This window comes from Corvus cornix, chromosome 5 (assembly GCF_000738735.6).
Source record: "Corvus cornix cornix isolate S_Up_H32 chromosome 5, ASM73873v5, whole genome shotgun sequence".
Lineage (NCBI taxonomy): Eukaryota > Metazoa > Chordata > Aves > Passeriformes > Corvidae > Corvus > Corvus cornix.
Genome location: NC_046335.1, coordinates 6,864,952 through 6,888,307, shown reverse-complemented (window position 1 = coordinate 6,888,307; position 23,356 = coordinate 6,864,952). Strand labels below are relative to the sequence as shown.

Sequence of the window (23,356 nt, the reverse complement as noted above, 5' to 3'; positions counted from 1 at the left end):
CATTAATCTCTGGAGATGCTCGGGGCTATTTTTTGGCCCTTGTGCTTTGTTGTTGTGTAGCAAACCCTTCAACAGCTCGTGCCTGATCCGGCGCTGTGCCTCACTGCAGGAGGGAGACCAGCAACCTCTTGAACCATCTCTCTCAAGCACATGGCTATGATCTCATGCTAAACTAAAAGGAGGCTAATCTTAGCATAAATTTGCACTTATCCCATCTTTCATAAGCATAAAATGAAGGTGGAACACAGAGCACTTGCAGGAAAGCAGTGTAGCAGGGAGGATTAAATGTAGGAACTGACAGCAGCCTTGGCAGCATCCACTCTGGCACCCTGCTTCCAGGAAAGGCTGGGCCCAGGAGCTGCAGGTGAAGAGGCACCCACATCCAGGCAGGGGGGCTGGGCAGCAATGGAAGAACCCCTCCCAACCCCCTGCAAGGGGACTGAGCCTGCTCTGCTGGCTGCCAGGAAATCCTTGGCTGGGTAATATCCAAAGGAACATTTTTAGGAGGCCATGAATGCATCTCAAATGCTCTTTTGACTATTTAAAATGTTCTGTCTGCTTGTGCCAGAACCAGGTAACTTTTATATAATTATTCCCCCCTCCTGAATAAGGGAAGAGATATAGATCTCTCTTCCTCTCCATATATATATATATATGTATATATTCACACACAGTATCTGTGTACTACCTACATTGGTGCACACCTACATCCTGATCCTCCCAACTCTCACCAAATTTGGAATGTTTTTAGATTCAGTTCCGATACAAGCAGATGGGCCTCACGACTCTTAATTCAGATATTCTGCAGTCAGCTGCAAGTATCTCACATTCACAGAATAATTCAGGTAGTTTATTTCCTACAGACAACATACATCATCTAGGGAAGGAAACCAGATTAAAATACACACACCCTGGTGCATTGCAGGCTACTTATTACTGCAATAATCACTCCTACTTGTCAATACAAGGATTGCTGTTGTGTGCAGTTAATCACAGAAATAAATTCTAATTTAGTAATCTCAGTGCATACATTAAAACCCAAAAAGCACTTGAAGCATTTGCCAGTTTATTTGTATTAGTTAAAAAATTGGCAGCAATGCTATCTTCATGTTACAAAATTATTTTTGGCCTGCTGACAAAACCTGCTATAAGTCACTTGATCACTATTTATGTTGTCTCTATTGACCAAAAAGGAACCTTCAGAAACAAGGCTTGTCAATGGTGTAACTGCACTTATGGCTGAGCAGAAAATGGTTCAAAAGACACATGTGGTAGGAGCCACAGATACGGGCCAGAGACCCAGTCCCTCCAGATCTGATATCCAGAGGTTTCATTCCATTGACAGAAGAATACAGTAGTCACAGCTGGGCTTGGGGTATCTGATGTGGCTCAGGTGCCTGCAGGAATAATTCACAGCAGAAGCCAGGGTAAGCACTTCTGGAGAATGCTGGGAAGCGAAGGGATTCCTCCTTGCTCCTTTGAAATGACACTGGTGCAGTGTCAGGGCACAGCAGGTTCTCCCGTAGTGCGAGAAGTGGAACAGAGAATCCACGTGGCAAATGGGAAACAGCAGCCAACAAGACTTTCAAAGATAATATATGCTGCAAAACCCCGATGGTTAAGACAATTAAGTCCCAAGACTGTTTCAAACAGCTCCAGCTTTAGGATTCTTAATTATTAAAAATCATGTCATTGAATCAAAAGAGGTCATTAAACCCAAGCTTCTGTATTGTGCTTCAGCTACAATTACGAAGCGGGAGGTCGGTAGAGGAAGTATACTTTATATGCTCAGTGTCAACTAGCTTGAATACAGCAGTTTAAAAATTACTACAGATTAAAAGTTAGTGGTGGATTCTTCAGCACTCCTCCTTCCAGTCACTTCTTGCATTATATTCTCACTCATATCTTGTTCTGACTTAAAAAGAAGATCAGAGCACAGTTCCATTTACATGACTCATGAGGTGTTCTTCTGGGAGCTAAAAACAACCAAAAAAATTTAATTACTATTATATAGTACTGCAGGCAACTTTCAGGCTGAATTACAATCAAATGTCATTTGGAAACATATGGCATAATATGGGATTGGCTTAATTCCGTTATCTCAAGATTTTTGGAAAAATAAAGCCCAAATATTGAAGGCCTTCAAGAAGGCACTGACCTTTGGTTAATCATTCCTTTCAGAAGAGCCCATTAACTCCTCCTGACACTGGGTCCAAGTCTATATCATAGAAGCAGGGTCTTGTAGGAAGTCCTGGCATAGTGCTCATCTGGACAACAAGAGACAGAACGTTAAAATGGCAGCAGCAGCATTTTGTGCACAAGATCCAAGACTGAAGACTTCGATGGCAATAGGCAGTGCAGCTCCTTGCACACGAACAGACCAGAAAATGATGGTCATGGACCGTTTTGAAGCACCCCATAAGAGTCAGGAACTCCTGGCTCAGTAGACAGATACGAAGTTTTTGCTTTTTATGATGAGGATTAAGTTTGGTTTCTGCAGCTGCAAGTGACTGAGCCCAAGATTTGGCTACGTACTTGGCTATCCAGCTGACCAGTTCACTGTTGGAGGAATGTTCATGGACTATGCTGTGATGAGACAATTACTTCTGGCAGTTTTCTGGGTACTAAAGTGAGGCTACAATTTTTAATACAACTTTACCAACTGTAAAGTCTCAGTTGATTGCTGTTCTTCGAGAGTCTAGAACTAGACGTGCTAAATAATTAGGAGTAATTACTGTTGAGAAGACAGTTTAAATAGTTTGGTGTTTGTTTTGCTTTTTCTAAACTGGGATAAAGCTTAAACAGAGATGAACAAGTGAGTTCTGACTGGAACATGCTCAGAAGGGCTGTGCAGGGGCAGAACTGAAGCTCACAAAGCATCTGCCAGCACTACTGCCTCAGGCCAGTCCTCTCCACTTGTCCCACTGCCGAGTACCCAGTTTCAGGGATGCAGAACACAAGGCTGGCAGAAACTACACTTGGCCTGATTTATTCTTGCAGCCAACAGCATTTCCCCTCCCCTAACTCAGCATTTAGCACAGCAGCACACACAGGCTGAACACGGAGGCTCTACAAAGGTGGACAACTTGTGACCATGTTTGGTAGTTTGTGTCAGTGGTCATTAAGTGCTTTTATAAAAAGGGAGAATTTGAAAGGTCTCATTTTCTATCTGCATCACCCTGCCTCAGCTTTCACAGTCAGTATTGTTATGCCTGTCTCCATTAGATTAAAGATCTCTTTGGCAACCTGGTATTTTCTCCCTGAGCAAGTATTTTGCACGCTAATCAAATTACCTCCCCATCTTCCTTTTGATAATAAGCTAAGCAGCAAGGAGGTAAAGCTCTGTTGGTGAGGCCTTTTCTGCAGTTCCCAAAACTGTTCAGGGAGCTTTTGGAGTCCCAGCCCATCTTCCTAAGCCATTTACAAGTGCTAACACCAGTCCCACATGTACTGTACCACTGCAAGTCTTTCATGGCTTACGCAGAGGTAAAAATCACTTAAAAAGTCTCCTCTTTATAATGGATTCCAGGGCTGCACTAGCTTTTTGTGAGAGCCACTGCCTTCCCAGACAGAGAAGAGGGGAGTCACAGAAAGGACCCCCATTCCTTGTCTTTGTGCTCAGCTCTATGAATATTTTGCTCTTAAGAACCTCTCAAGCAAGTATTAAGAAGTTCAAAGTGCCCAGAGGGGTTTTCCTGTTCCCAGCTCCCAGTCTCTGGCCACAAAGAGCAAGAAGCTTCCTATTTATTTATGTACTGCTGAAGAATCACAGAGCTTTGCAGATCTCCACCTCCAGATTCAGAGGGCCACAGCAGGAGCTGAGAGAGTGACACTCAATAGAGTAGGAGGTGCTGAAAATGTGCCTGACTTTGCCATTTCTTGCACTTTATTTTGAAATGAACAGTCAATTTGTCCTCCTTTCCTATCCACAGGGCAGCCCACAGTGGCTACTCTGCTATCTATTACTTAAAGGCAGTCTGCTTAAAACCCAAATTTCCATGCAGTGCAGAATAATTTCCATCCAGGATACTAATTTTCTGTACAAGTGTCTACAATGCTTCATGCACTCAGTTATTTTCAGAGCTGAAGGAATAAACTTTTTCTCCTTTATCCTCCTCCCCTGTAATACCACATGTGCTCAAAAAGAACACAGGGCAACTCACACTATTTACTTACAAGAAAAACATAGCCCACATGGGTATAATCAAACCCCTTGCAGGATTTCAAATAAAACTAATACCAATTAAACATATATTATTTGTTGCCCTTATGGATCTTTCAAAATAAATGCCATTTAGGATCTAAAAAACCAGAGCTGAATAAAGGAATTGTTTTCAATTCAGCAGCAGCACCAGAAAAGAAACCAAATCAATCTGAGCTCAATTATTTATTTCACTTTAAATCTAGATAACCTTTGAAATTTCCTTTAAAAGCTCAAAGTGTTTTATTGAAGTACAACAGTTTTGACTTTGAGCCAGAAAGGAAAAATCCAAAACTCAGAAGCTGAGAAAAAAATAAAATGTGACATGCCTTTGTGATTAACTTCAGATAACAAGAATAGGCACACACCAGTGATTAATTTCACCTCACATTTATCCTAAAAGCTTCTGCATAGAGCTACATATTTGTTGCATTTTCAGCTCACAGTTCAATGGGTGCTGCCAAAAATTTATTCTGAGGCTAACACATCCCCTCCTGAATGGGTTTAAAACAGTGATCTGATTCAAAATGCCCCAGACTGCTTCTCGAAAGGCCATCCATTCCCTGGGTTTTAGACACCACAGAAGAGTGATCATGTCCCAGCCAGAAGACTTATTGTTAACTCTGGCAGAATTAACACCATGATTCGCTACATGGCCAAGAAAACATTAGCAAACTGGTAAGGGAGCAGAAAGGAAAAAGTCCAACTCCATAGAAACTGAAGACATCAGAAAAAAAACCCCAAATGTTAGTTTTAATGTCTGAAAACATCTCTCTTGTTTACTCATTAATGCAGTGTACTCTTTCCTTCTCCAACGCTTATGAAATAAATAGTAAAATAAATCATTGTTTGGACTAAATCTTGGCTTGCAAAAAATGCCATTTCTAACAGGATCAGGCATGCTATCTTTCATTCTATCCCAAAACATACATTAATCTTTAGAACACGGATGAGCCAGACTTTAATCAGGATGTGGTTACCTTATTTATGCTTGGCAATCTGGAAACCTTAACTACCTTTTTTTTTAAAAAAAAAAAGAATTAAAAGAAAAAGGCAGCCAATATTTGGCTCTAGCTAGCATTGGAAGAAATAGAGGATCCAACTCTTAAATCAGCAAACTTCATCAACTGAGTCATGCACCCCTAATGCTTTTGAAACTTTATTATAACAAACATGTTGCCATGAAGATTTCATAAAAAGGTTCAGGCCTAATAAACAAGAAAAAGAGCTGCTTGCTCCAACTGCCTCATGCCCTAAGGTAATCTAACTAGTTACTCAACATTTGCCCAGAAGAGATTCCCCAGGTAAGATTTCCAGTGGATCCTTTCATCCTAGTGTTGTTTCTACGGATGCAAACCTGAATGTGAGTTCATTTTGCAGATAGCTCCTCTTTCTGCCAGGCAATTCATATCAAAGCTGTTCCAGGATCCTGTTTCCATTGTTGCTACTCTCTCCCCTCTCAGCTGACATTATGCCAATCACATCAAAGAACAGAAACTAGAAACTCAGGGGCACAGTGAAATGAGTTGTTGGAATTGTTGCAGGCTGAACAGCAAACAGATGGTCAGCAAAACCATGAGAATTGAGGAGGAGGGGAGCCTGATAAATGATTGATAGCACAGGTCAGCTTTGCTTTGGGGGTGTCTCATCCAGAGGCATCTGCTCTGTAAGCTTAGGAAGGGTTGCCTTGTTCTACCCTGATCCACAGGTGTACACAAAGGTCACCTGCAAAGTGCTTTCACCAGGAATGCAAAGTCACAACAGCAACCAGGTGGGCCAAGGATTTCTCCCTCTACCAGACTGCTGTTCCTAGAATTCAGTAACTACAGAGCTCACCCTTTTCTCAAAACTGAGGAAAAGAGAGATGTAGGTCCTGAGGGATACAGCAGGGCCTTGCTAATTATTCACATGTCATATGGCCTATTTCAGCCTCCCTCTTCCCGAGAAAAGTCCCTATTAAGGCACCTGATACACTGGACTGCTAAAACACCAACTGTAAATAACAAGGACTCTCCTAATTTAAGATACATAATAGTAAGTGATTCCTGGAATGCACATGAAGTTTTTTCCTCACCCCACAGCTATCACATACCGTTCCTACTAGTGGATACAAGAATCCAGCCCCAACGCTGGCCCGAATGTCTCGGATTGGCAGAACAAAATCTGTAGGTGCTCCTTTTTGTTCAGGGTCATGAGATAATGACAAGTGAGTTTTAGCCATGCAGATTGGCAGGTTTCCAAACCCCTGGGAAAAGAGAAAGAAAAGGAATGACATAAGTGGAAAAAACAGTAATTTTTCCAGTACAAAAATGTAATTGCTCTATTGTGCTATTCTCTGCAGACATCAGAAATTTTATTCCCCAGCAAGTGCTTCATCCACAGCCTATCAGATCCATTGATCATTCTGCATCTCCATTCCTTCTCTCTCAAACTCTCTCCCCACCCCCTCATTAAGAACTAAAGAAAGAACCACCATGTCCCTTGGCACATCCAGCTGAGGAAAAAATTAATGGTATGGAAGTGCTGGATATACAACCGTGATAGACAACTTACTTTCTACTCTCTTCCCAAAATGTTCAACAGCTCAGAGTTACAACTTTTGTTCAGATGAGGTCAGTTAATTAGAAATGTTTGATCAATGCAACTGCAGGTCGTGAGGAAGTGGCAATTACATGCCTTTGGGATTTTGATGGATTTGTAAAGGAATATACAAGAAGCATGAAAGTGAGAAGCTATAGACACCAGTAGTAAATGGACTGCAAAAGGAAAATTGGTTACAGCAGTCTGCAACCAATGAATTGCCAGTCCTCACATTGCTCTTCTCTTCAAAGACTTTCAATAATGCAGAAGCCAGTAAATTTACAACAACGTCATGCCAGAGAACAGCAAAAGCAACACAGCAACCAGAAAACATCAAATTCAACAACCAGATGGCAGGTTCAAAACTTTAAAAACTTTCCACAACAAGTCTTGTATAATCCACAGAACTCTTTCCCCAATGTAATTGTGACTGACAAAAATCCACATGGACTCAAAAACTAATTAGTGGAACTTGATCTCAATGGAACAAGATGAAAAAATAATCAGAGACTATTTAAAACCAGCGTAATGACTTGTAATTCCCTAATTCTCTAAATGCTGAACGACTGGAGAGTATAGTAGAGAAAGATCACTAAATCCTCCTGCCCTTTCTCCCCAAAACTATCACAGATGGTTACTGGATGGTCCTGGGCCACATGAGTGAGTTCTGTCTTCTTCACCAGAAGACAGAGTCAGTTTCTTCTTTCCCACATCCTCTTCTTCCTCTGCCACAGCAGCATTTAATGACTCCCAAGGACATGATTTGAGTGAGGATTCCCTTCAAACACAGCTTGAACACTACTGTTTAGTATGATAATTTTAAATGAAAAGCACCACTGCTACCAGGTGATGTGGAAAACTCACCTGCTTAGTGTACAGGGCAACTTTCTCCTGTGCTTCTGGAAGCAGCTCAATGTCTCTTGCCCCATAGACCTGCTGGGCAATAAGCCTGATCTTATCTACAACAGGCAGCTAGAAAAACAAAAAAGACAGGCAACTCAGTGTGGCCAAAGTACAAAGACCTGCAGCACCACAGCAGTTTCAGATCCTCCACATGTGTTGTGAAGCGCCCATCTGTATACATAAGGCTTAATTCCATTTGCTGTAGAGCAAAATAGAGAGTAATTTGAGTGTTTTCAAAACGTGTTTCAGTATTTCAGTAGGTAGCAAAACAGTAAGAACTGACTAACTATGTCTTTGAGACTGGTGGAATCAATGTTACAATTCTAACACCACATTTCTACTCAATTTCTCAGACAACCTTTTAGACAGCCCCAAGCAACTTAAGCTAGTGAAACCAACTGATACAAACAAAGCATCTCTGTAATAGTGCAAGTTCCTACCTCCACATTATAGAGGAACCTGAAGTTGCTGGGTGCCTGGGATGCTCTCTGAACAGCTCGGGCCAGGGCCAGGGCTCCTTTCCCTCCCTCTGCCCAGTGAGTGCACTCCACAGCATCGAATGCTCCTGCCTCCTTTGCATGTTGTACTACAAGGGCCAGTTCAGCCTTGGTGTCTGTCCTGCAAAGAAGAAGTTTGCATGTTTGTACCAGAATGCACACACAGTAAATGAATGTCTGCTCTTGACAAGATCTAAAACCTGTCCAAAGAAATCACAGCTACCAGAAAGCTGCTCAGGGGTTATCCACCACAGCCTCCTCCTTGGCTGGCATCAGCTTTAACACCACATCTCAAAGTACTTCTGCTGCACAAAAAGACCACACAGTGGTTGTTTCCTGTGCAGTCCAACATGCAGAGCCCAATTCATGCATTTTCCAACAATGCAAAACTGTGGCATTCCAGTATCTGAAGGGAGCCTACAAGAGAGCTGGAGAGAAACTTCTTACAAAAGCATGTAGTGACAGGACAAGGGGGAATGGTTTCAAACTGACAGAATAGGTTTAGACTGGATACTAGGAAAAAATTCTTTACTGTGAGGGTGCTGAGGCACTGGAACAGGTTGCCCAGGTGTTGAAAGTGCTCCTGAAAGTGCTCCAGGCCAGGTTGGATGGGGTTGTGAGCAACCTGGTCTAGTGAAAGGTGTCCCTACTCATGGCAGGGGACTGGAACTGGATGATCTTTAAGGTTCTTTCCAACCCAGGTCATGCTACGGTTTTATGACTCAATCTGCATTCCCATTTGGAAATGCTGCCAACAACACATCAACAGCACTGAAAACAAGAGTTTGTGTTAAACACAGTGTATGAAGTGCTAAAATGTTACACCTCTGCATCACCTCCCCATCCCAGCTCACTTACTTGAAAGCATTGACAGCCACGACCACTGGGACACCAAACATCCGTGCGTTCTGGATTTGCTTGTTTAGGTTGCTGCAGCCTTTTGCCACCAGTTGAAGATTCTATGAAGATGACAGCAAGCAGAAAGCATATTTTATCAGGGACAGGGAAACTTTTGTTCCAAACCCACTAAATCCAAAAGCTAATGGTAAAAATGTCAAACTGGGAATGAAACCCCAAAGACAAAACCCCAGTGCTGCTTTCTGAACAGTCCAGACCACTGCATGCTCTTGGGCAGAAGGCAGGAAAAAGAGTGACTGCTTCTAATGATCACTGGTTTCAGCTATCAAGCCAAGATAAGGGAAATCCCTTTTTACCACTTTTTGTTATTCTTAAAAAGTAAATACCTGTTTTCATTAACTCCCCACAGTAAAGCCTCAGTTTCTCTCTGACACATTTCTCTTTATGTATTAAATATCACCAGCAGTGAATTTCATGACATCCGTTTGAAGCCTGTGGCAACAGCTTTCAGTTTACATATATTTACATTTTGCAGCATCAGAGACTATTCCTGGAAATTCAGACATTTCATCCCTTCCTATGCAAAGGACAATATATACAGTAGCTCTACGAGTGAAAGAGCTGCAGCAATGTAAAGAGCCCGATAAATTATCCAAGTGTATGTAACCATTCAAGGCACAAGGATGGAAGGTGAGACTTTAGTTCACTTTCCTCACTTACTTGCAAAAACCGCTGCTAAGGAGAGAGTAATTAGAGAGGCACTCTGAATATTTTCAGAGACAGTATTTCAGCCAAGTAATTACTCCACACCAAGAGGGTTGGGGAAACAGAGTAGGTATTACTATGAAAAATTGAGCACACAAGCAACTGTGTGAGTTAAGGAGGAAAAAAGAGGCTCTGAACATTGGCTAGGTCAAGGACAATAAATGCTTGAAAGAGCAGAGCCAAAGTAACATCATAAAAAAAAAAAAAAGAACATTACAGCTTGTATGAAGCAGCCTTTCTGTGGCAGCTAAGTAAGTGACACACTAGTAATCCAGGCAGGCACTGCATGACACCATCATGCCACGACCACAGTTAGCTGGTCCACTGTCACAACAGTTTAAGATTACCTCTTCTGTGTATTCCTTTGGCAAAGGTACCCCAGCAGTGACCTGCAAAAAAAAGGGAAGAAATGGAGGCCCATTAGACTTCTATCCATTACAGCAATCCGCGCTTGACTCTTATTAAACGGTATCAAGATACAACATCCTACTCCATGCTGATCCTTTTCATTTGTAAGAAAAAAATAAAAGGAAGAATAAAAGACTGCATGATAAAACACATGACTGACTCTGGGACTGTCACACTTGGCCCAGCATGCAGGCACTTCACTAGGGCAATAAAACCAGCAGCTATGAACCTCTAATACACTACAATGAAGCTGTTGCCAAACAGGGAAATATCAATTCCTTTTACAACTGTGAATTTCAAGACAATTTCAAGCTGATCAAACCCCACAGGGTTCTAAGTGACTGGATCAGAGCAACAGGAACAGCCCCTCAGGCCTACTGAAAACCTTCCCCAGTACTTACTGCAGGTCCTCCCCCGTGCATTTTCAGAGCTCGGACAGTAGCAACCAACACCACCACGTGAGGCCGGAGACCAGAATAGCGGCACTTAATATTAAAGAACTTCTCCATGCCTATGTCTGCACCAAATCCTGCTTCTGTAACTAGAAAAGGAAATAAAAAGAAGTTTGTGAAAGATTTCTGGGTGAAGAAATCATACGCTGATCATATAAACCAGAATCTTCTTCCAAGAAAAAAAAAAAGGGCCTAAAGACAGTTATGATAAAAAAAGGCAGATCCCTCCCTCCAACATAAAAAAGAAATAAAAATACCCCACACTCCACACACTTACCAACAAAACCATCTTTCCCCACAAGCTTCAGGGCTATTTTGTCTGCCAACACAGAGGAATTCCCATGTGCAATATTGGCAAAAGGTCCAGCATGAACAAACACTGGTGTTCCCTAGAACAGGGGAGATGTGGGAGAGAAAGAGAAAATCAGAAAGTGCAATTTTGCAAATATGAAGCATGTCAGAAGCTAAGTACTGTGGTGTCTGAAAGTAAAGAAAAACACTTTTAGAAGACAGATCTTAAAGCCTTCTGATCACACATTTGTTATCAGCAAAAAGGACTACAGGGCAAACAGGATTATTATAATCTCCACAAGTGGAGGTACTAATCCTCTTAGGAAAAGGATGGCTAAATCCCAGCAACTCTTCATCATTCTCCTTCATCCACACCATTTAAATTCCCAAAACACTTCTTGACATTAAAGACAACGGAACAAAGACATAGCAAAGTTTAGTGCATTTCCTCAGGGTCATCCCACACGCCAATGGCAGACCTAGAAGGAACCCAGCCCTCTCCCCTAGCCCTGAGGAGGAAACCACAGTAAACCCCCAACTCTGAGCTGCGCAGACCCACACTGACTGTGATGAATGAACTAAACCAGTTGCTGAGTGCCTTCTCAGAGCCAAGAAGCAAATCATCTGTGCTCACCTCTAGTGTCTGCATGAGGTTTGGTTTAACAGCATCTTTCATCAAGACAGCCAGAGCTCCAGTCACTCCCTGAAACATAAAAGGACAATCAGTTTCCACATGTACCAAGACCTTGAGATGGTTCCTATGCAGTGTCAAAGCTCTGATTTTTGTCCTGGTGGGCTTTTGGTACCAGAACCAGAAGTTGCTCAACACAGAACTAACTCTAGTCAGGGCAAAGCATTCCTGTAAGAGGATCTGTGATTTCTGGTGGGAGCAGCCTCTTGGTTGTGACCTTGCCGGGCCATCACTTCATAGCAAAGGCACAAAGAACAATTAATTCATGTTTCAATGCTATGGCAAGGTTAGCAGATAAGAGCAGCAAGGGAGTAACCTTTCAGTAAGTATGGTTTACTGTAGCCCATTCAGCAGCACAAAGCAATGTTCTTAGATCTTGCTGGTGGATCTATCTTGGATTTTCTTCTTTTCAGCAACTCTGTCTACATACTGGCCTCAAAATGTCATAACAACCTGCTACACCCTGCTCAAGTCTCTTGTGCAGAAACAACTTTTAAAGTGAACCTCTGTGCTGATAAGAACAACCAGGCTGACATGAAAGGCAAACACTAGAGCCCGTATTTCCTCCCAGGTGCAGCCACGTACCCTGCTGAATTCTGCTTCCTGTGCAATGAAAGCCTTGTGATTTCATTCCCATATGCTTTGGGAAAAAAAAATGTGGACTTGGTCATTCTTGTGACTGACAGTCCAGTGGAAACCAAACCAGCTGTTACCCAGCACTTGAAAAAGTAACTAAATTTCAGTCATGATTCCTGAGCCAAATGCTCACAGCAGTTATGAAAACCTTGACCCATAATGGCTTTTTCTTCCCTTTCAATTTCAACTGAATTGCAGCACTCAAAGATATGAAAGACTATTTCTTTATAAGACATTCAACTGCTTTGGTTCATTACTTTCAATCTTGCCACATGAAAGCTTATTTAGCATTTAATGTTAAATAAGACTTCACTCATCTCCACAATAATGAAAACTACAGAGCGAGATTTCCATGGCGACATTTCAGACCCGTGTCGCTCAGTGGCACTTCGATACATCCCAGCTCTAAAAACCTGCAGTCAGTTTTTGATTCCACATTTCTTCCCAGATTGTTTTTGCACTTGCTGGTAGCACAGTCATGGCATTGGTTGCATCACAGCAGTGGGACCCAGCCAGGTCTCTGCAATCACCACATTTCTGCCTGCATGAGGAGTGTATAACATGGTCCTAACAACACAAGCCAGTGGCTGCCATCAGTGCAAACATGTAACAGACAAGAGAACCTGTTGGATGTCTGATACCATCCTCCATTCTGCAGTTGGAATGGACAGAATTAGATATAATTAGACTTTTAAAAAGTTTAAAAAAAGTTGAGATGAAAGACTTCCATCACCTGGACTCTGCAGAAAAGTCAAGTAACTCCAAAGCCAAGCACCATCTGCCTACACAGCTGATGGGCAGTAAGACTCCTGTTTTCCAGAAAAATGGTTTAACTCAGTTACTTAAGTTAAACTGGCAGCATGCTAAGTGTAGGAATTAAAATCTCAAAGCTGCCTACAGAACTTTGGCACATGGTCTTTCTCATTCCCAACAAATGTCTCACATAGGGATTTACAGATAAATGGTTCCAGCCTGGCACTTCTCCTGCAAGGCCAGAGTCAGGCCACCAATCTACTGTTACTTAGCCTTATCCTGGGAGGAAGTAAAACAAATACACAACACTCCCACATCCCCCCAAAACACAAGAAAACAAAAAACCTGCAGCAAGATAGCAAGAGCTGGGTAAGCCTTAGTGCCCTGTCCCACCCAGCTGGAAACCCAGGTCAGGAAGAAGTGCCTGGGACACAGGGCATTGCCCTGAAACCACGCTGAAGCACCATTTGGGAACGTGCTATTTGACACACTCCACAAACCTGCCAAGAATTAACAATTATTGGAGGGACAGCTGCAAAACAGTGCTGCAGCTTGCAACTGCTGCTTAGGGATGCTTTATACACTTCATAAACTGGTAACAGGCATCACCAGTGCTATGACATTCAGCATTTCATGCAGTGGAAATTAAATATTTGTGTCCCTCATCAAAGGCTGCCTTACAGAGAACACACACTTTTTTTGCAAAGGCTTTGGTTTTTATAGCATTCACAGACTCCCGGAAGAAGGTATTTCATTGTCTGTAATTAAATTTGCACAAGGCTTTGTTCCTGCTCAATGTTTTCCTCACTCCAGGGAGCCTAAGAAACAGGATGGCCAGCAGGATGCATTTTGAGTTCTTCTGATTCATAAACATGCTTTTTATGCAGAAACCACCACGTATTTCCCCCGTAACTCCTGGGGTGCCAGTTTCAACTTGACACACAGCACGTCACACAGGACCCCTGTCCCTGCCCAGGTCAACACACACATCCTCTCTGGATAAGGTGGCAGCCACACTGAAGTAAAAAACCTTCACTAACTGCAGGGGCTGGGATTTTATCTTTGATCTTCTATATGTTAAATTTTTTCTGCACAGAAGCATCTGTCTGCCTTTTAATCCAAGGACTTTCAGAAATAAGAGGAAAAAGCATTTAATGACAATGACTCTTACAAGGTCATCTGCTGTAACTGGTTGTCCTTTTTTGCTGGAAGCTACCACCATTCTGCCAAATCGCTTTTTCATATCATCCAACCCATCAGCCAGGGCTAGGACTGCCATGATTTCACTGCTCACCGTGATGTCAAACTGAGCCTGCAATAGATGAATGAAGGATGTGAATTCATTAAGATTCCCTCCCAGCAATCCTTACCCCTGTTCAATTCTTGAAACAAGGAAAATCATCACCATCACAAAAAAAAAAAAGAGAAAGAAAAAAATACAGACATACAATATACAAGAAATCCAAAGCACTGATCTCAGAACATAGTTCATTTAATTTGGCCATTTTAAACTGGATTTTTTTTCTGCAAAATTAAGTAAAACCTACTCATTCTGTTGCTATTACGTGTCTCTCCTGGCACGTACATTAGTGATTCATGTAAGAACACTCAACACTAACAAATTCTGGCTTTGAACACTGAGCTTACTAACTCATCTGATTATTGCTAAACAATACAGTAAAAGACAACAAAAAAACCCAGATTCTATAGGAAATCAAGGGTAGAATTCATCTGACATAATGCAGACACTTCCACCTTAGGGAAGCTAAGCACCCTAAGGACATTTCAAGTCAAAAGAAACAGGTTTATCTGAGCACTGTTCATTTGAACTATAAATTTGACACTTACTTAAGGGATGAGGGGGGAGTCACAGCCCAATTGCCTCTCTTATTCTATTGATTATACAATTAATCTAGACAAGCTCAGATACTGTGCCTAGTTTTGGCCAGATACACCCCACCCAAAACACCTGCAGTAGTGAAGATGAACCATTGTCATGTACCATCTTTAGAAAGGGCACTTGTGTACCACTGTTACACCACAGACATCCCAGTTTGGGAAGCCAATATTCAGAAGAGAACAGGAAGGAGGGAACAGACAATAAAACTAAACACAGCACTGGTAGCAAATTTAACTGTTTGGTTGAGAAGACTTTTTCCTTTCTCTTTAACAAGGTAGAGGTAAAAGAAGAAAATAGCTGGAGTTACAGAAACTTGCTTTAGGAACACCTTGTCCAAAGTACTTTTTAAAACATGCAAGAAAAGGGAACAATTACCGTTCGTGTGAAGCCTTTCTCTGTTGGAGACTGTCCAATAGTGATTTTCCTAAGGAACCTGTCATTTGTATCCAGTACTGCAAGGAATCAGAGAGGTAAGATGTCACACTGCCAAGTCATAAATTCACATCTAAGCCCTGTGACAAACACCCAGCCAGGTCATCAATGAAGAGAAGATGGTAGTTAGAGAAACCATCCTCTCCTAAAGAATGGCAAGTGCTTCTCAACGTGATTCTTACACAAAAACTGCAATGAAGTTAAGATACCCACAGATACACCAGACTCTGCACTGCATCCAGAGAGAGTCTGCATCCCTTTGTGCGCATTAACCACCAGACCAGAGGTTCTCTGAAAATCAGAACTGCTAATATTATTACAATTGATTTTTCGCCATCATTAACCAATATGAATTCAGGAAATTACTGCAGTCAAAAAGAAACAAAATTATCACTTTATAAGTTAAGTGATAAAATGGTCAGATACTGTAATTTAGTGAGAATTGTTTCACATAGCTCCATTAAGTCAAATTACCTTGGAAACACAAACTGTGAAATACTGGCTTAAATTTGCTGTTTCTTTCTATATGCTTGAAATATTCCAAGCGTTTTATGAAGTATTTCCCATGAGGCAGACTACTTTAGCCTCGTTACAGATTATGAAGCAAATTCTGGAGAATACATGTCACACTATATTTTAAAAGAAAGAAGAAAAAGCAATACTCTTGGAGCCTAACTCAGGAAAGAAGCTCACTTTTAAAATTCTTTTGATAGTGAAATATTAAATCTGCCAGACCAGAGAATGATCTTACCTTCAACTATCCTTAAAAACCTTTAAAAAAATCTGGCCTTCATTTGCTGCCAGTCCCCGACAGAGCAAGTGGGCAGATTAAAACTGAGTTGAATCCCAGAGCAGAACCCTCTCCTTACTCACAGAGCAGCCAGGTAAAAAGGCTGTTCGCTACAGCTGCGAAATTCAACTCTCTCAGTGACTGACAAATCCAGGAACACTAACTTGCACCCACTAGCCAACTCTTAATATTTGTGAATTCAGAGCAGATTCAAGACCCTGTGTTAGACCATTTAGAAATGGGATCCCAGCTGCAGGCAACTACCCCACCAAACTTAATGAAGGAGGGGCCAGCTCTGCTCTCTTTCCCATTTTCCCAGGAAACACAGTTTCAGCTGCAATTGCAAACGTCTCTTCTGACACACATTTCCTTTCATTTAATGTCTCTAGTACCTCTCTGCCATGTTATGGTGCCTGGGTCTATGTCCAATCTCACAAATGAGTTTACTTCTTCCTTTGTCAAAGCCATAGGATCAGTTTTGTTAATGCCCAGTTTCTATGGGAAGAAAGACAAATAAAAGGTATAGTGAGAAGATTCACAGAAATGAACCTTATACTGCAGCACTGAGGCTTTGGCAGCAGCATCTGCATATTCAGAAATAAGGACCCCTTTTTGGGGCCCTTTCTCCCAGACCCCACAACAAGGTAAGATGATCCATATCAGCACATAGTGGACAGAGCTTGCTGCTGTCCAGCTTGTAAAGGGCAAGGCAGACAATGGAGCTCATTAGGGCAGGTTGTCACCAAGCTTTGTGCAAGGCACCTACAGAAAGAGCAAGAGACAGCTCTGCAGTTCCTTCCACGCCTTGTTCTCGTCATTAGTCTCACATGCTTACATCCATTTCTCATTAGTTTGCCTGGGGTCACTGCACACAGCCACACATATTTAAAGCCATTGCTTTCAGCATGCTGGTTAAGCAGCACAAAGGAGGAATTAAACAATTCAGTCACAAGGCTGTCAGCATCCCAGAAAGCTGATCTTGAACACACTGAGAGGATGGGCAGTTTGCCAAGTTGCTTAATTGAGAGAAGAATTATCTCAAGAAGCCTGATACAAGCGCAAGCTTAGGCACGAGGGAAACGATTCAGTTGATTTATGAACGAGTAAGGTTTTCTTAATTAACTAGACAGTTAAGTCGTATTTTTCTCCTGAAGAACAGCAGGGAAGAAGAAAGTCTGTTCTTTTCCTCTTCAAGCTTATCATTTAGAAAAGGAAATAAGCAACAACAATGACAGAGATATCATCTTTCTGGAGTATTAGCATCCTGTGCACATCTTGACATTTAATAACCAGAAGAGTGGTTAGGATAGAGTTCCCTCAGCAGTCCATCAGGAACACCATGCAGTGGGACATCATTTCTTGCTCAGCAGTGAAAGCAAACCACACATTCTCTAATGGTTAAGACATTATAGCCAATTAATAGATCAGTTTTACCTTCCCAAGTGACTATTGCTCCTGACTTGCAAATGGACAACTGATCCAGCCTGAATACAAAATAGGCTTGTACCTTGAAGAAGCTCAGCAGGGCCCAGTCTGTCCTCCTAGCTGCAAGGTTCAAGCCCAGTGCAAAACTATTCATCCGCTAATCCTCATTTTTGCAGAAGTCAATGTGAACTTGCACATGCCCTGAAGTTTCGAGGATCAGAGATGCTGTGGGCTGTTCAGGGACTGCCATTCAATGACAGGGCTACTTATCTAACTGGGAATTCTTTTAATTTTTTTGCAGTGGAGAAATTTGCCATGTAGGAAACAGGCATTTTTTTCACTTTTCTTTGTTTTCTCAATCTGGGTAAGACAAAGAAAATTCTCTATGTTCTCTTTTTGCTGAATTTTATGAATTGCCTTTTTTTGTGCTGCATTATCTACATAGCTGTCACATGGGTACCACTAATCTCTAGCTGTAACTGTGTGTTAGGTACAGAGACTAATTCTGGTCTTTTCTTAAACTGCATTAAGGACACTGAACTGACACCACTAATAAAGGACACTAATCTCTACCTCTTCCCACTGTGTTAATCACAGAGTGATTATGACTGAGTTATATCAATGATTCCTCCCCTCGGGGCTGCATCTCACTGTTTCCTGCGCTGTATGAAGGGTTACCACGCTTCTGCACACTTTATGTAAAAAATAAATGCCAGTAGAATGACCTAGGGGACAACAAAGGCTTCTGTAAGGTAGCTCTGACTACCTGAAGGATGAGTAAATGGAAGAGAACCAGAAACCAATGAGAAAGCACAGAGCTCACCTGTAGTCTTCGGATCTGAATATCTGAGAACTTCCTGACACCATTAACAGATGGCACCAAACGGTTGTAGAGAGCCTTGCAGAATGAAACAAACACTTAATCAGCACTGCTGGCACACTCAAAACAGTCTGGCCAAAGCAGGCTGGGATCAAATGCATGGCAAGAAAGGATTGTACCTGGTCAGACTGAGTCAGCTCGTGGAATATACGCGCGTCAATAGCAGCAGCGACCAGATTGTTGGCTGCAGTGATGGCATGGATGTCACCTGTGAGGTGAAGGTTAAACTAGAGGACAGAAAACATATCAGTTACCTCATCCTGCTGCAATTTTCATTTATTCCAACTCACCGTAGACAGATGGAAAGAGGAGTATTAATAGTAATGTTACAGTGGGTGAGGGTGGAGGGGGAGAGATTGCTCAGTGCAGTATGTGGAAGAGAGGAAAGAATTTCTCTAAAACATAAAAATGCCTCCCCCACATCCATGTCATTTTACAAACTTCTAGAACAAAGCTCCCAAATAAAAAGTTGTTTGTTTTTTTCTTTTACCCTCTACCAGAACAGTTCTCACAGGCTCCTTGACACTTAAAAAGACTCAACTCAGCACATTCTGCGATTCTGTGATCTGCATTGCTCCTCCTTCACCTTCCTCCTGACCCCCTCATTTGCACAGCAGGTTTTACACATACATTAGCTGAAGTGGCTGCTGCTCCCACAAGGGAATCTGAGCTAAACTGGAACTAGCAACCTTGTGCGGCACTAGCAGTGGAGCTGTGGTTGCACAGAGTTCTGCTTAAGGTAACCACCCAAACAGAGAATCACAGGCAGAACTTGTAGACCACGTACTACACAGTGACACTGCTAGTAGTTTTCTTAGTTCTATCTCATTAAAACATAGTTTGAGTGGGTTTGCCTACATGAGTTATCTGGCTGCACTGTAGCTGTGAAGCTGGTGAAGGATCTAGATTGGATATGAGGGAAAATTTCTTCATGGAAAAGGTTGTCAAGCATGGGAACAGGCTTCCCATGGAAGTGCTGGGGTCACCGTCCTTGGAGGTATTTAAGAAACATGCAGTGGCACTTGGGGACACAGTTTAGTGGTGGGCTTGGCAGTGCCAGGGGAATGGTTGGACGTGGTGATCTTGAAGGCCTTTTCCAACCTAAATGATTATGGCAGGTGAGTAAAAGGTGTGGTTAAAACAACCCTCTTCATCTCTAGCAAAGCAGCAAAGAAAGAAGATGAAAAGGGGATATTAGAAAAGGTGATATGACAGAATACCTTACAATACCATTTTATTGAAGCCTTTTTACTGTGGTCTCAAAACCCACAAAGCTAAAACAGAATGCAGCTAGTCACACACTGATTATAAATCCTAATTCGTAAATGCTAATTGTTGTCTCATTCTGCATAGATGCAACAAGAAGCAATTATTATTACCTTGGTTCTAAAGTATGGACTCAAAAGTTTTCCACTGGCTATATTTTTTCATAGGATGAAAGCTGCATGCAGAATTATTAAATGATGTATCAAGGCCATTATTGTAACTAGTGACTCCAGATTCTTTAATTTTACCAGACGTGCATTTACTAAAACACCCCCACAAAACTGTGTGTATTTGTACCATGTGGACTATACTTTAAGAAAGTCATCCCAGCCAGTTTGGTTCCTAGAGCGTGGCTGTTTCCCACTGCTGCACACAGTCAGGTATTTTGGCTTGTCTTATTAACACTCCCAAAGAGGAGGAGGTTATTTTTCCTGTCACATCTATCCTTCGCACATGTTCTTGGCACATGACTAAATCAATATTCTGCCTCCTGAACATCTTTATCTTTTATGGACTTGCTGCATCAATTAGAACAAACAGCCCTTTTGATAGTTTCTGCTTTTCTTCCTGAAATTGTCCTGTGTCAATCTACAGTGCATGAGACAAAGGTACAATTCTACAGGCAATTACTCTGAGAACTGAGAGAGGCACGAGAGCACATGCTACACGTGCTTCTTAATTCCCTGCCTCCAGACACAGAGTTTCACTTGTTGCCAAGTCACACCACAAACATGCTCCAGTGCCAGCCCCCCACAGGCTGAGGTTTCAGCATTGCTGATTCCCAAATTCCCTTTTCCCAGTTCATGTCAGTAATCTAAAACACAAGTACACCAAAATAGCTCATGGAAACAGTCGGTGGCCACCACAGCTGACAGAACTATGCAATATTCTTCCAAAATGCATTAAACCATTATCATCTTCATTTCAGTGCTGGGAAAATGAGGCACAGGATGTACTTTGCTCCAGGGTATACAGCAATTCACGGCAGAGAAGGGGAGGGAACAGAGGAACTGGGAATTCCTGGCTCTATGAAGTTCCCTTACCATGAAGGCACACTTCTGAAACAAGCCAAGGATGATTGTTTGCTAAAAAAAAAAGCTTTGCTGAAATCAAGGACCCAGTTCTTGCAAGTGCTACACTAGAGTCATCAACTTATAGATTTTCTAAGTTATCTGACTGCAGTATCTCTCCAAGGTCTGTGAGCTGTAAGTGCAATGAGGCTTTGTATAAAGAATTACCTCTTCCATGGGGACAACTTGACAATAGCCACCACCTGCAGCTCCACCTGCAGAGAGACAACAGTCAGACCACACCAATCCAGGTGCCTCCAGCCCAGAGTGCTGTTACATGTTTGCTTAACAGCTCCAAGAGGGCAGCTACCATTGGGCAGCTGAGTTTAAATCCCAACACAGTACCTCGAAGACAAAACTGAAGAACTTACCTAAAGCTCTTTTTTCTTAAAATAAATGCAATTGTAACTAGAAATAAGGTAAAACTACAGTGCAGCAGAATAGTAGTTCTGAATGTCATCTTTGCCCATTGTAGGCCAACTGCAAGCAACAGAACAATCGTACCTTTTATGCCAAAAGTTGGCCCCTGAGAAGGCTGCCGAACACAGGCAAAGACATTCTGGTGAAGGTGTGCTCCTAAGGCTTGGACAAGGCCAACAGTGGTGGTGCTCTTCCCCTCTCCCAGGGGAGTGGGAGTTATTCTGCAGCAACAAAGCAGAAGAGACACAATTACACCCTTGCAGAGGGTGAGAATCAAATCCCAGGCATAAAACAGTCACCCAGTGATTGCAGTTATTAATGAGAATTCAAATTCTGAACAGGCTCAGACTTCAGCTAATGTTCATCAGTTCAAAACTGGAAAGAGATTGGCAAATTATCACATAATTGCTGACAACTTTCCTCTGAAACAATTTGCTTGTTCCTACTGAAGGCAGGCTACTAGACCAGGAGAAATTTGGCCAGCAACCAGTCTACCCTTCATAACCCTGACCTGTAGACCAAAACAATTCATCTGCTGGAGAGAAACGTTAAGCTACATTCCCACTGTTTGCCACAAGTCATCAATCTACTTCCCAAACTACTACATTTTCAGTGTGATTTATGAAAACCCAGAGCACCTCATATAGTCACCCTACCAAAAGAAAATACAACAACAAGCCATGCTCATAAAATCTCTTTTCATCTTGTAAGTGATGTCTCAGCAAACACCTACCCAGTAACAACGACGTATTTGCCATCTGGCTGGTTCTTCAGACGGTTCAGAACTGAGAGCTGAACCTTGGCTTTAGTTTGGCCATAGAGCTCCACCTCATCAGGGAAAAGGCCAACTTCTTTTGCAACTTGGTCAATGGGCTTGGGCACGCAAGACTGTGAGATTTCAATATCACTTAAAGAGAAAGAGCAAGATGAGTTTATAAGTAAGTCAAGGACTTACCCCAAATTCCCTGCTTCTGGATGGCATAAACTACAAAACACCTAATCTATATTTTAGAACTCAACCTTTAAACCCCTTAGTTAAATGAATCAATGTACCCACCAATATCAGGTACATTAGAATAGACACATCTTCAGAGTTGCCTTTTTAAAAATAAAGAAAAAAGGCAAAACCCAAACCAAACAACAACCCCTCTCCCCAAACTCCCCATTTCCCCAAATCCCTTTTGTAGGCAATGTGTTATGATCCCATATGGTATTTTACATATTTTCAGCTGCTCCTTGGGGACTTGACACCAACAACTTCTATTTGAAGATATTAGGATTTTGGCATGCCAGACTGAAAATTTTCCAAAATACAAGTTTTTCACTGTTTCCTGAATCAGCAACCATCTAGCTGGCCTGAAGTCTGTGAAAGTCCATGTTTGAGCCTTAGCATTATCAGAATGACCCCAGTGAAACTGACTACACATCAAGAGATAGCACCACTGCAGGTTAGCTCTGCTCCCTCAAGAAGACTTAAGAGTGCTTTCTCTCTAATTCTCTCCAAACTTCAATCCCAGCTACAGTCTACATACATGTAAGCCCTATATTACACAAAGCCTGAGAAGAGAAGTGAATACTATACTGCATCAATACTGCCAGCAGCTTGATTTGAAAGCATTACCTTGGAACAGGCATCTTCAGGGTAAGCTGGTTGTATTGGATGGTCCATTTTCCAGGCTGGAACTTCTCCAGAAAACGCTGCGCACTCTCCACAGTGCTCTAAAATGAGCATGGGAATACATTAAAGCAACCACCACTGCATGAACCACACTGGTTAACAAAGAGACCAGAAAGGTGTGCCCCTCCTATCTGTCTCAGTCTGGGATTAAACCAAAGTGCTTTCGTTAAAGCATTTGCTAATAATCCAAAACGAGATTCTGCTTGCAGTTTTCTTAAGAAGAAAAAATCCCACCATATCTATCTCTCTACCAATCTTCCAGTGTGCTGGATTATTTTGGGTGTTCTGTGCCAGCAGGGTCTCTTAAGCAAAGCACGAAAACAGAGGGAGCTGGTTTATACTGTTTCTCTCCTTTGTATCCAATCACCCTATGGATAGTTTCAGAATTACAGCCAGAACATTATAAGACAAGCCCCTTTCTTATGGTTTTGAGCAACCACGCTCAAAAACCCCTAAAAAA

The 23,356-nt window shown here is 42.1% G+C and overlaps 1 protein-coding gene across 2 annotated transcripts in view; it reads right to left on the bottom strand.

Annotated features, from left to right (window-relative positions):
• Positions 1 to 823: 823 nt before the first annotated feature.
• Positions 824 to 23,356, bottom strand: part of MTHFD1 (methylenetetrahydrofolate dehydrogenase, cyclohydrolase and formyltetrahydrofolate synthetase 1) — a 40,744-nt gene continuing 18,211 nt past the window's right edge. For both annotated transcript variants that reach the window (XM_039551758.1, XM_010396172.4), the window contains exons 10-28: positions 22,840 to 22,937; positions 21,952 to 22,125; positions 21,303 to 21,439; positions 20,967 to 21,013; positions 18,582 to 18,689; positions 18,406 to 18,480; positions 16,550 to 16,652; positions 15,311 to 15,387; positions 14,207 to 14,347; positions 11,590 to 11,658; positions 10,942 to 11,053; positions 10,614 to 10,753; positions 10,152 to 10,193; positions 9,040 to 9,140; positions 8,125 to 8,302; positions 7,646 to 7,753; positions 6,294 to 6,446; positions 2,159 to 2,267; positions 824 to 1,976 (exon numbers count right to left, since the gene is read on the bottom strand). In XM_039551758.1, the coding sequence (XP_039407692.1) occupies positions 2,178 to 2,267; positions 6,294 to 6,446; positions 7,646 to 7,753; positions 8,125 to 8,302; positions 9,040 to 9,140; positions 10,152 to 10,193; positions 10,614 to 10,753; positions 10,942 to 11,053; positions 11,590 to 11,658; positions 14,207 to 14,347; positions 15,311 to 15,387; positions 16,550 to 16,652; positions 18,406 to 18,480; positions 18,582 to 18,689; positions 20,967 to 21,013; positions 21,303 to 21,439; positions 21,952 to 22,125; positions 22,840 to 22,937 (1,953 nt within the window). In that variant the 3' untranslated portion in view covers positions 824 to 1,976; positions 2,159 to 2,177. The remainder of the gene's footprint in view (positions 1,977 to 2,158; positions 2,268 to 6,293; positions 6,447 to 7,645; positions 7,754 to 8,124; positions 8,303 to 9,039; positions 9,141 to 10,151; positions 10,194 to 10,613; positions 10,754 to 10,941; positions 11,054 to 11,589; positions 11,659 to 14,206; positions 14,348 to 15,310; positions 15,388 to 16,549; positions 16,653 to 18,405; positions 18,481 to 18,581; positions 18,690 to 20,966; positions 21,014 to 21,302; positions 21,440 to 21,951; positions 22,126 to 22,839; positions 22,938 to 23,356) is intronic.